Source organism: Bombina bombina, chromosome 3, assembly GCF_027579735.1.
Source record: "Bombina bombina isolate aBomBom1 chromosome 3, aBomBom1.pri, whole genome shotgun sequence".
Taxonomy (NCBI): Eukaryota; Metazoa; Chordata; class Amphibia; order Anura; family Bombinatoridae; genus Bombina; species Bombina bombina.
Window position 1 is genome coordinate 497,444,187 of NC_069501.1, and position 14,094 is coordinate 497,458,280.

Sequence of the window (14,094 nt, forward strand, 5' to 3'; positions counted from 1 at the left end):
TACGTGTTTCACGCCGCAACAGGGCTCTCACTCATAGACACTGAACACAGGTAAAAATCTGTTACATTTAAAAGTCAGACAACCAATCAACAAGCTCAGCATAGTGACATCATTACTTTAAATTAAAAAGCCAACATCAGTGTTGTAGTAGTGACAAATCTAAATCAACGCTAAATAAAAACAATTTAAAGTTAACCTTCTGACAGCAGTAGTGCTGGCTACATAATTTGAATGAACATCATAACATAAAGTTATTATTTCAAAAGAAAACAATATAACATTGTAAATTAACTAGCACATTTTCCAAACTAAATGCTACATTATATATGGTTACATTTATGAACATGTCCATTAACTGAATGTTGTAAAGTATAAAATGTAACAAACGCGGGATAAGCCAAACTAGAAAATACACAATTTAAAATAAGATGTAGCATCATACAATTTAATATGATAATTTTATGTGATAATTTTATATTTTTCTAGTTTGATCAATTAATTCAGAGACAGAAAGAAGTGTGGCACTTTGGAACTATCCATATTGGTTAATCTACAGTAAGTAAGTCTAAATTTAACCATATTGGTTAATCTAAGTAACGCATGTCCCACTCCTGATTCATACCAAATGGTAACTTGGTCTTAAGCTTATATATAAAAAATAACTCTTTCTTATCAAGTATTTTGCATTTATCCCCACCTCTTTGAGGGGTTCTTGCTAGATCTATGATCTTAATTTTAAAATGTGGTACATTTGTAAAGTGTATATAGTTTAAGTGTTTGGCCACAGCAGAGTCCTTGTTATAATTTTTCACATCTCTCAGATGTTCCCTGGCACAGGATCTGAGGGCTCTGGTGGATTGGCCAACATACTGAGCTCCACAAATCTTGCAATCTAACAAATAAACTATACAGGGAGTGCAGAATTATTAGGCAAGTTGTATTTTTGAGGATTAATTTTATTATTGAACAACAACCATGTTCTCAATGAACCCAAAAAAACTCATTAATATCAAAGCTGAATAGTTTTGGAAGTAGTTTTTAGTTTGTTTTTAGTTATAGCTATTTTAGGGGGATATCTGTGTGTGCAGGTGACTATTACTGTGCATAATTATTAGGCAACTTAACAAAAAACAAATATATACCCATTTCAATTATTTATTTTTACCAGTGAAACCAATATAACATCTCAACATTCACAAATATACATTTCTGACATTCAAAAACAAAACAAAAACAAATCAGTGACCAATATAGCCACCTTTCTTTGCAAGGACACTCAAAGGCCTGCCATCCATGGATTCTGTCAGTGTTTTGATCTGTTCACCATCAACATTGCGTGCAGCAGCAACCACAGCCTCCCAGACACTGTTCAGAGAGGTGTACTGTTTTCCCTCCTTGTAAATCTCACATTTGATGATGGACCACAGGTTCTCAATGGGGTTCAGATCAGGTGAACAAGGAGGCCATGTCATTAGATTTTCTTCTTTTATACCCTTTCTTGCCAGCCACGCTGTGGAGTACTTGGACGCGTGTGATGGAGCATTGTCCTGCATGAAAATCATGTTTTTCTTGAAGGATGCAGACTTCTTCCTGTACCACTGCTTGAAGAAGGTGTCTTCCAGAAACTGGCAGTAGGACTGGGAGTTGAGCTTGACTTCATCCTCAACCCGAAAAGGCCCCACAAGCTCATCTTTGATGATACCAGCCCAAACCAGTACTCCACCTCCACCTTGCTGGCGTCTGAGTCGGACTGGAGCTCTCTGCCCTTTACCAATCCAGCCACGGGCCCATCCATCTGGCCCATCAAGACTCACTCTCATTTCATCAGTCCATAAAACCTTAGAAAAATCAGTCTTGAGATATTTCTTGGCCCAGTCTTGACGTTTCAGCTTGTGTGTCTTGTTCAGTGGTGGTCGTCTTTCAGCTTTTCTTACCTTGGCCATGTCTCTGAATATTGCACACCTTGTGCTTTTGGGCACTCCAGTGATGTTGCAGCTCTGAAATATGGCCAAACTGGTGGCAAGTGGCATCTTGGCAGCTGCACGCTTGACTTTTCTCAGTTCATGGGCAGTTATTTTGTGCCTTGGTTTTTCCACACGCTTCTTGCGACCCTGTTGACTATTTTGAATGACACGCTTGATTGTTCGATGATCACGCTTCAGAAGCTTTGCAATTTTAAGAGTGCTGCATCCCTCTGCAAGATATCTCACTATTTTTGACTTTTCTGAGCCTGTCAAGTCCTTCTTTTGACCCATTTTGCCAAAGGAAAGGAAGTTGCCTAATAATTATGCACACCTGATATAGGGTGTTGATGTCATTAGACCACACCCCTTCTCATTACAGAGATGCACATCACCTAATATGCTTAATTGGTAGTAGGCTTTCGAGCCTATACAGCTTGGAGTAAGACAACATGCATAAAGAGGATGATGTGGTCAAAATACTAATTTGCCTAATAATTCTGCACTCCCTGTATAGTATTACTCAGTGATGCATGTGGCATAAAAGGAAATCTGAAAAGATGCTCCTGTAATATTAATTTTGAAGTTATTCACAAACTCCATTACTTCACAAGTTAAACAGTTGCTTAGATGTGATCTGTAATTACCCTTGCCACGTAGCCATGTGGATTTTTGGCCTGAGTTTGAAGAAACCAAACTAGGGGACAATTTGGATGCTAAAGTTGGAGGTTTCTTAGCCACAAACCTACAATTACCCAATAAGGGAGCTAAGACATCATCTCCCGTCCAAACATCCAAATGTTTTTTAATGATTTTGCAGATACTATCATAATGTAAGGAAAATTTGGTTAAAAAAACAATAGTTTCCTTATCGAGAAACTTTCTACCTCTGATTGTCTCTGAACCAGGCTTAGACCATGATTGGTCAGTTTGTGGCAGTCCTAAAGCTAGAGGATATCAAGCTAGAGGACATCACAGGGAACTTGAGCCAAAACACTGTAAGTCTGAAACAAGTTATGCCCTTGTTCAGTCATCTCTTGAGCAAGATGGATGCCTTCCTTGAAGAAAAAAAAGTGTTTCCTGGGGCCATTCTAAGAAGTGAAGTAGCAGCACTTGCCAGGAGGCTGAAAGAGCAGCTGAAAAGTTGTATGTGGCAGCGTCTCAATTCAAAACTTTTCTGTAGCAGTAAAAGCTTGCATCCAGAAGTAAAATAGCTTGAAATGGTAATTCTGTTATGACCATAAAATTAAGGGAAGTAGTTGATCATGTGTGTACATATTCTGTCAGGATTGGATAGGGGGAGTTGTACGCATGAATGGTCAGACCCCATGTACATCACTGCAAACGAATGAGCTGATTTGTCAAATTAGCTCAGGTCTTTCCCCCTGTCTTGTTTCCTGCCATTTTTTGGGGGGCCGAAACTGGCAAACAAAACAAACATGCAAAATTTTTCTACTTGGCCATTTCGGTCTCCTGTCCACTCGTTTAGTCTGGATTCTGACGAATGACCAAATGGGCCAAAATTCAGACAAATCTGTATTCGTACAAGGCCGAATGCACCTACTCACCATGCTATTGTTTGTTTTTTTCTCCTTTGCCTGCAGCTCTTTAAAGTGTTCAATTATTTTATCCCATTACAGATGCCAGTACAGTTTTGCATCTAAAATATTGGGTGTCACAATCTCGGTACGCACGTATTGTTGTATTTTGTGACAGAAGCAGTGTGTTTTCATAGATCAGTGACTATGTTGTCTTTTTGACAGCTGCACCTTGCACTTTGGATTAGCTTGAACAATAAAAAGCAGAAGACTTACATTTTTGCATATATATATATATATACATACACACACACAAATATGTCAGGAATAACTGAGAAATGCAGCCACTAAATAAGATGTAGAGCTCCCACTCTGTAGCTTTCTAAACTAAAGTGCATGATATGGACGGTCAAGAAGAAACAATGTCAATGATCTGTGAATGTGCACCACTTCTGTCAGAGGGTGCAAAAATGTTTAAATTCCAAGATGGTGGTGCCCAGTGTGAAGATGCAGAACTTCACTAACTAGTGAAAGGTACAAGAAAAAAGGCACAGGAGAAAAATAATAATTGCAAGGTGAGTATTAAACATACTACTTTACTTGTGCCCAGAAGTTTAATGTTCCTTTAAATTTGTGGTTGCAGGCTCGCTCATGCAAGCCAACACTATAGAGAGAGTTGCCACCTTTCTGGCCTCAAGAGCGGCAAATTCCCCAAAGTAGAATACAAAGTTGGTACCACGCATAATTTAACATTTTATATCAAAAGCTCAGTTTTACTGTCTTCCCCTGATTGTATAATGTATAATAATAGCTTACTTTGTTAGGTTTATTGCAGGTTATTGCCCATTAACCTCTATGGGTTTTATGTCCCTTCAAAACTTATCCACCTGTTGATTTTTCCAGTTTCAAGATGGCGGAACATTTGACTTTACTTATTCCTCTACAAAGATGGCTTCCGCCGACTTCTTCTTAACGCCACCAAAATGGCGATCGCATAAGCTTCAGTAACTATTCTCAACCAGGATCACCTCCACCAACATGGCTGCCAGCAAAGGATACGGATGTTACGTAAAACAACAATTCATCATGTCGGACGAACGCCTCAGATGGGAGTTGCAGGCTCTCGGTTTTGACCCACCACCTATCACTGATAGTACCCGCGATATTCTTAAAAAGAAGTTAAAGAAATTGCGGGAGCAGTCTACAAAAAAGCGTCAGAGCAATGGCGAGTATAGCGCTAAGACTGCTTATAAAAAAGAGGAAGAGCGGAGGTCTAACTCGTGGGTGAAGCCAGCACCGTCCTACGTTAGTAGAACTAGAAAGGACGAAGAAGATGAAGACTATGAAGACGATGAGGAGGAAGAAGAAGAGGTGGATTATGATAACGTTACGATAGGACGGACTAAGCTTAAGGTCCCGGAGCGACGCAGCTTTACCTATGGAACACCCGGTCTAAGCAGTACCCTTAGAGGAGGGGCGTCATTGTTGTCTAGAGAGGGCAGTTTGGCAGGGGAGTGGGGTGCACACAGGAGAAGTTTAGGAGACAGTTCCCTTCATCTTAGAAGTGTTCCTTATATAGGTGAGACAAATGATTCCTGGAGGAGAGATACCTCACTGGGAGGAGAACATTTGGGAAGAGATAGAACCCAGTATGATTATGGCCATTTGGCGAAACTAGGAAGTACAACATGGGATCAAAGATCAAACTTAGCTGAAGAAAATCATGACAGAAACATGAGCCGGGCAGTCAATAAAGTACTGCCAAGAAGTATTTATAGATATGGGTCAGATGATGATGGTGGTCCCAAGAAAGCATCTTCAGTGACTGATTTTGGCGTTAGAAAAAGTTGGGATCTACCAAGAAAAGAGGACAACGAACACAGGGCTAAATGGAAGTCAAAATGGTCCCGGACAATTGAATATTACTTGGCAAGAATGTTGTGGGGTTTGTCTGTGCTGCTGCTGATAGTCTTCTTTGGCATCCTCATAGTGAAAAGTGGCATTCTAAACACACAGCAAGATAGTAATTGTAAGCAGAATAATTCATTTATTGCTATTTTAATATATTGACTTTTGAATGTCAAAAATGTTGTTTCCATTCAGGGTGTCTTAGTAAAACTTTGATTATATTTTTATAGTATTTTTGCTTGTTAAAGGGTCATAATAGTTGTAAAATTTACGTGTTCTAACAAATTAGAGCATGTAATGTTTTGACTGTTATAGCCCTTTAATAGACGCACACTTTGTGCCTAATACCCTGAAGCTCTCTGGGTTGGTGACATTAAGCATTCTCCTCAGTACTGCAAGGTCAATCAGAAAAATGCATGTCAAATTTTAGCTTGAGAGCTGTTTATCTTGTTATGCAAGGTTCTGGATTTGAATGCAATATAATACTAAAAAGCCCCAAAGATTTTGTGTGACTCTTGCTGGAGAGTCTTTCATCATCAGTCCCTTTAAATCATAATACTTATATTTACTTCCTGGTTTATGAATGCCTAAAAGTAATTAGAGTTTTGTATTTAAATTAATTAAAATAAATATTAGAAACATTGTCTGGAACACTAGATCACCTGTTGCTTAACAAAGGATGAGAGCATTTGGTGGTTTGGCTATGAGTAATATTCACATTTTTGCCTCACAAAATATTATGTTTGTGAATGAACAGAAATTGTTAATCCTTTCATGACAGGGTTACAAAATTCCGATGTAGACAAATTGAAATCACGCGATTGCGAGATTTCAATTATGGGATCAGGTCAGGGGGGCGTCCCTATGACGCCAGGCACACCCTCCAGACCGTGATCACATCCAGGAAGTGCAGTTGGCTTCAGGACAGCCAAATGGCTATGACGTATTTCGTCCTAACAGCCCCTAAAGCCCAGTGCCGTTTGGTCAGAATACAATGCCATAAAGGCGCTAAAAGTTTAAACCTGAACATAACAATATTTCAATACAGTGCAAGCATAATTCATGTAAATGGTTGTGTTCTACTTGTAAACTTTTCTGACAACACACCCCACAAATACTATACCACGCTTGCTTTTTTTAAAGAAAAAAATGACTATTATAATTTAAAGGGATTCAGATAGAGCATTCAATTTTAAGCAATTTTCTAATTTACTCCTATTAATTTTTCTTCCTTCTCTTGGTATCTTTATTTGAAAAAGCAGGAATGTAAGCTTAAGAGCCGGCCCATTTCTGGTTCAGCACCTGGGTAGTGCTTGCTGATTGGTGGCTAAATGTAGAGGTACAATAGAGAATACTAGGGAATAAAATAAAATAGGTTGCACTCAGGACCTGGGATTTGGCAGTTAAACACCAAGGCTCTGGTCCTGCAATAAGAGTTCACTCGTCAAATTACATAGTAGCTGGATAATGCAATAAAAGGCTAGAAATATAATAAGGCACCTTGGCGCTGGGGGTACTGGTCATCGCAGAATTTGTTAAATATATTGCAGCCAAAATTGAAAACCACATGGGTGCATTTCGGTATTGAACAGAAGCAATTTTGTAATATACATACATTAGCAAAAATGCTTCTAATAAAAGCTATAAATGTTTCAAAAGTGTATTTAAGAATGCACTGTGCACCAGCATTTTAAACTCCGCACTTTCTCAGGGAGCCTGGTAATGACTCAATTTGTAAATTGCTGATGATACAAGCCCCAGTGATTATCTGAGCAGCTACATTTTTTAAAATGTGGGTGCAGTGACAATATCTAGCTATGCTTCACATGCACGTGCAGAGAAAATATTGACACTAAAACAGTGTTAACTTTTACTAGAAGCATTTTTGCTTATACATGTATATTGCAAATATATTTCTATTCAAAGATGTAATTAATCTGTGCTTTTAAATTTTGACTGGAATGTCCCTTTAAATGAGTAAGGCACCTGAGAGCTTAAATATTCATTATACTATTTTTTGTTTTTACAGTGAAACTTCTTCCTTCTGACTGCAGTGGCCGTGGAGATCAGGTAATTATACTATATATAACAATAATTCCCCCACATGGTGTAAGATTTAAGATTAGTGTATATCTCCTTGGGAGGCATGGTAGTTTATCTGGGTCTATTGGAAAACTAGAAGACACCCTTTTTCCCTGTTTAACCCCTTCATGATGGGGGGGAAAATGTTCACGATCTGTTCAAAGTTCTGATGTAAACATTTGCAGGAATCAGGAAGTCACATGACTGTCAACACGATCACCTAACTTCAATACTATGCTAGGCACTCCCCCCCCCCCCCCCCCCAGTCTGATTATTCTTTCTTTAAAGTATGAGGCAGAATAACTTGCTACATTCTATGCCGTCCTAACGGCGTTAAAGCCCAGCACTGTTAAGACGGCATGGAAAACCCTAACAGCGTTAAGCGGTTAAGTAAATACAAACTTCTGGTTACTAAAGCCAGTAGACAACAGTACAGGAAGCTGTAAAAACAGTGGTCCAAAATTATTGGTATATTGTAGGGTTGCACCGATACCATTTTTTTTTTTTTTTTAAGACCGAGTACAAGTATCAAAACTTTTTTTTCAAGTACTCGCCGATACCAATTACCGATACTTTTTTATTGTCATGTGACAAGTATGAAGAACTGTAACTCAAAAGACAATATGAAATATATAACACCAGTTTTATTTACTTGTTGTAAAAACTTGAGTACATTTCATAGAACATGTTAAATAAAATATTAAGTGGAGTAGCTTCTCCAGTGAGAAACAACTTTGCATTTTTCAATTGCACTCTGCAGCCTATCGGCACTGAAGCATGAGTGATCTCACTAAGTTAATATAAACTTCGCAGAAAGACTAAGGAATAGGAAAATTGTCACTGCAGCTATATTGATTTGCATATTAGCTTAGTGTGCATGTTTTCCGGTGAATTACACTACTATCCCCTAAACATATATCAATGACAACTAAGAAATAAAACTGATAGATTTACTTTGGCTTTAAATTCCATTATATCAAAAATGTGTGATGTGAGAATATCAATGGAGGCTTTGTGGTGTAATAGGTAGCTACAAAGCAATACAGATCATACATTACAAAGTTAGTGGACTGTCAGTAGATTGGTAATTGAATCCAAGAAGGAAGTAACTGAGGAGCATAAAGAATGATGATTGGTAAAAATGTATTTTAATGTAATGTATCAGAACATCACAGAGTGCACTCTGTGATGTTCTGATACATTACATTAAAATACATTTTTGGCATATTTGGATATCCTCTTTTTTGTTCTCTACTCTATATTTGCTGGGAGTCCAGGTAGTGACTCCAGGAGGACTTACCAATTGGATTGTTGTGCTGGGTTCAATTTGTTGTTTATCCATAAAAATAGTACATGCCTTCACAAAACTTTAAGCCTATATACCCCTCTCAGACTAAGTATTAAGCCCACACAATAAAAACAAATTTGGGTAGCAGCTTCTTGTATAATCCCTAATTTGTATAAAAAAAAAGAAACAATATTATAAGCAAAGTAAGTGGATTTATATAATGGGGTTAAAAACCAACTCTCTATTCATCCCTTTAGGATGCATTGTATCCAACATTCAGATCCACTTTGCTTCTTTACGAAAAATATATATATATATATTTTTTTATATACACTATCACCCCCTCATTGTTTTCTTTACAGGCCTATCTAACACCATATATCTTAGCTGGTTAACCTGCTAGTTAACACACTGGTGTAAAATAATGTATTTATACTTAAAGTGATTGTAAACATTAATGTATTAAAGGGACATTGTACACAAAACTTTTATGGGGTATTTAAATATAGGTTTAGCTGTAGATAAAGTTTGTAATTGGCATGCATTAACTATTTTGCTACTAAAGCTGCCAAAAATGATGAAAACCTTGCAGTGCTGTCACTGCATATATATACGTATGTAACGCACTCTAGTTATAGAGCTAGGAATTTTCCCTCACTCCCTAACTAGCATGCTGATTGCAAGACCTTATGGAAACATCAGAAGCTGCCGATCTACACAAACAGCACTCAGGTGTTTCTGCCTCACTCCTCCGTAAATCTTTGCTGGGATCAAACTCCCTCTCCTCACTGTTACTACGAAATTTAATTACCCTTTGCAGACAGGGAGCTAAAAATTTCACAAACAACTCTGTAACTCGATCTCACGATTGAGTACCCCAATATGTACAGTTATCTCTTCCCTACTGACGGCATTACCTGAGGGGTGACCCGGAACATCTGGATGACTCAATTACTGCTAGAAAGCACTGCAACACTGCCTTATTGTTAAAGAATAAAATGTCTATGTCACATAGAATGGAAGATTTAATGACTGATTTTGGCCAAATGATATTAATCCCAAATGTACTGCAAATACACCTTCATATTTGGCTTCATATCCCTTCACCTACCTTGCTAGTATTTTTCATTACCTGTTTAAAAGTGCATATACAGCGCCAACATCCAAACAGATGCAAGCTCCCAAAGTGAGACCATATGATATAAAAAGTCTTAATAAGTGATGATATCCTTAACAAATGTCCTGTGTAACAGATCCGGTGCCCTTGTGAATCCAATTAATCCTTTGTGTATGATGGGGTATCCAAGAAATCAAAAATCAAAATAAAGATGGTTGTCAAAAATATGATTAAAAAAAAAATTGGAGAGAAGTGAATCAATTGAAAAAAGTAAATAAGAAATCCAATAGGATCCAAAAATCACAGTGCAATAACGCTTATATAAATATAAACTTAATTGAAAATAGGCTTACCCTATATGTAAACTCGAGCAGTAACTACTTATTACATGTACATCAACGCGTTTCCGCCCCAAAGCTGGGCCTTTCTAAAGATGTCTACTGCTGGTGAAAGTATGGCTTAAATAGCCTATAGGGACCAATCAAGATGGGTGTAATTTCCCGCCTTAAATTGCCATTACATGTATCATGACAACCCTCTAATGCCCTTAATAAAGATGGTGGCCACTGGCTCTTTTACTTCCTGTAATTTCCCGCCTTAAATTGCCATTACACGTATCATGACAACCCTCTAATGCCCTTAATAAAGATGGTGGCCACTGGCTCTTTTACTTCTTGTAATTTCCCACCTTAAAATGCCATTACATGTATCATGGCAATCCTCTAATGCCCTTAAGAAAGATAGTGGCTACTGGTTCTTTTACTTCCTGTAATTTCCCGCCTTAAAATGCCATTACATGTATCATGGCAATCCTCTAATGCCCTTAATAAAGATGGTGGCTACTGACTATTTCACTTCCGGTTCAGGCTCTGAGGTCACAGCCGGTTGCATGATGGAATTCTGGGACATGTAGTTCTGATATATAAAGAGGATATTGATTTATTGTCAATTTATACTAATATGCTCAAGTCTACATTAAATCTAAAATAAATAAAAGCTACTAGTATTACGGATTGTCCATATCGATAGGTGTATATACCTCTAATGTAATTCACATTGTGAATACAATACATTTATAAATAAGAACAATAGGATAGAGTACAATTAAGAGTTTATACAATTGGATGAAAGGTAATGATAAAACCACATATATTTAATAGACAGAAAATCTCACTAAAAAGAAGATATTTTCTAAAACATTATAGAAATGACATTAAAAACAAAATAGTTTTATAAATAGCATTTAAAAACAGTAAAAAAAACATTTGTAAACAGTAAAAAATGATGAGATGTAAAAACATATTGATGATATATAGTGTGCGTGCGTGCGTCACAGTGTGTGCGTGTGTGTGAATATATATATATATATATATATATATATATATATATATATATATATATATATATATATATATATATATATATATATATATATATATATATATGAGAATATGAAAATGTATGCTTACCTGATAAATGTATTTCTGTTTTGACACGATGAGTCCACGGATCATCTTAATTACTAATAGGATATTCACCTCCTGGTCAGCAGGAGGAGGCAAAGAGCACCACAGTAGAGCTATTAAATAGCTCCTCCCCTCCCTCCCCACTCCAGTCATTTGACCGAAGTTAGGAAGAGAAAGGAAAAGCCAAGGTGCAGAGGTGTCTAAAGTTTACAATAACCCACAACCTGTCTAAAAGAACAGGGGGGGCTGTGGACTCATCATGTCAAAAAATAAATAATTTATCAGGTAAGCATACATTTTCTTTTTTAAGACACAAGTCCACGGATCATCTTAATTACTAATGGGATTCAATACCCAAGCTAGAGTACACAGATGATATGGGAGGGACAAGACAGGGAACCTAAACGGAAGGCACCACTGCATGAAGAACCTTTCTCCCAAAAGCGGCCTTAGCCGAGGCCAAAGTGAAAGATTTGTAAAACTTTGGGGGGAAAAAGTGTAAAGAGAAGACCAAGTTGCAGCCCTGCAAAACTGTTCTACAGAAGCTTCATTTTTAAATGCCCAAGAGGAAGCAACAGCCCTCATGAAATGAGCCGTAACCCTCTCTGGAGACTGCTGTCCAGCAGTCTAATATGTAAAACGTATGATACTCTACAGCCAAAGAGAAATAGCCGTAGCTTTCTGTCCCTTACGTTTGCCTGAGAAAATCACCAACAAAAAGAAGACTAACGAAAGTCCTTAGTCGCCTGCAGATAAAACCTTAAAGCACGGACTACGTCTCAATTATGCAGAAGTTGTTCTTTTTGAGAAGAAGAACTAAGACACAAAGAAGGAACAACAATTTCCTGATTAATGTTCCGATCAAAATGCAATCTTAAGAAGAAATCCTAGCTTAGTACGTAAAACTACCTTATCTGAATGGAAAATAAGATAAGGAGACTCATACTGCAATGCCGAGAGCTCTGACACTCTCCGAGCAGAAGAAATAGCAACAAGAAATAAAACTTTCCAAGATAACAACTTAATATCTATGGAATGCCTAGGCTCAAAAAGAGCCCCTTGAAGAACTTTGAGAACTAAATTAAGACTCCATGGAGGAGTAACTAGTTTGAACACAGGCCTGATCCCTGAGCAAGGCCTGACAAAAAGATTGTACTACTGGGACATCTGCCAGGCATTTGTGTAACAAAATAGATAAGGCCAAAAGCTGACCCTTTAGGAAGCTAGTCGATAAACCCTTCTCCAACCCCCTCTTGGAGAAAGACAAAATACTAGGAATCCTAACTCTACTCCATGAGTAGCCCTTGGATTCGCACCACTAGAGAGATTTATGCCAAATTTTTATGGTAAATCCCTCTAGTTACAGGCTTACGAGCCTGAAGCATGGTCTCTATGACCGAATCAGAAAATCCCTGCTTGGCTAAAATTAAGCGTTCAATCTTCAAACAGTCGGCTTCAGCGAAACTTGATTTGGGTGAAGGAAGGGCCCCTGAATCAGGTCCTTCCTCAACGGGAGTCTCCAAGGAGACTGAGATGCAATCTCCACTAGATCTGCATATCCAATCCTGCGAAGCCAGGTCGGCGATATGAGGATCATCGAAGCCTTCTCCTGTTTGATTTGAGCATTACCCGAAGAAGAAGAGCAAACGGAGACAATAGGAATACTAGACTTTAGGACCAAAGGGACCACCAGAGCATCTATCAGATCCGCCTGGGGGTCCCTGGACCTCGACCTGAATCTCAGTAGCCTGGCATTCTGACGAGATGCCATGAGATCCAATTCCAGCTGACCCCACTTGAGAATCAGATTGGCGAACACTTCTGGATGGAGTCCCCTACTCCCCGAATGAAATGTCTGCCTGCTCAGAAGATCCGCCTCCCAGACGTCCACCCCTGGGATATGGATCGCCGATAGACAACCAGAGTAGGTCTCCGCCCACTGGAATATTCTGGTTACCCCTGTCATTGCTAAGGAACTCGTCGTTCCTCCCTGATGATTGATGTAAGCCACTGAAGTTATGATGTTCGACTGGAACCTGATAAACTGGACCTAGGCTAACTGAGGCCAGACCAGAAAAGCATTGAAGATCGCTCTCAGCTCCAGAATGTTTATAGGAAGAACAGGCTCTGACTGAGTCCAAACTCTCTGAGCCTTTAGGGAACTCTCCTCATCTTAGAAGGCTGGTGTCTATTGTCACAATCATCCAAGAGGATCTGCGAAAACTGGTTCCCTGGGAAAGATAATCTAGAGAGAACCACCATGAAAAAGAATAATTTATCTCCTGATCCAGTAGTATTCACACAGACAAACCTTCCCCGAATTACCTTCCACTCGTGAGAAAGCAGGAAGGAGAACCCATGTCCGAGAGCGAGAGTGTTTGTTGTAACAAAGCCGCCTGGACTAGGATGTAATCTAAGTATGGTGCTGCAATGCACCATGAAAACCAAAGAACAAGACAAGTATCAATAATCCTTGACTTCCTGACATCTATCAGAAAAGACCTCATTGATAGGGAATCTAACATAGATCCCAGAAATTACCTTAAACTTAGGACTCAAACACTTCCTGACTTCTATTCTGAAAACTGTGGCAAAACCAAAGAAAAAGACACAAACTAGAAATATTTGTCCAGAAAGGCAAACCATAGAAACTTGCAATGGTCCCATAGATGGGAACATGCAGATACCCGTCCTTTTAAACTTGTCAGAAAATGATCCTCCTGTATCAAAAGGA

The 14,094-nt window shown here is 38.4% G+C and overlaps 1 protein-coding gene across 1 annotated transcript in view; it reads left to right on the forward strand.

Annotated features, from left to right (window-relative positions):
- Positions 1-4,554: 4,554 nt before the first annotated feature.
- The window catches only part of LEMD2 (LEM domain nuclear envelope protein 2), a 29,539-nt gene continuing 19,999 nt past the window's right edge, over positions 4,555-14,094 (forward strand). Inside the window, exons 1-2 of the mRNA XM_053706852.1 lie at positions 4,555-5,528; positions 7,437-7,477. Of these exons, the coding sequence (XP_053562827.1) occupies positions 4,586-5,528; positions 7,437-7,477 (984 nt within the window). The 5' untranslated portion in view covers positions 4,555-4,585. The remainder of the gene's footprint in view (positions 5,529-7,436; positions 7,478-14,094) is intronic.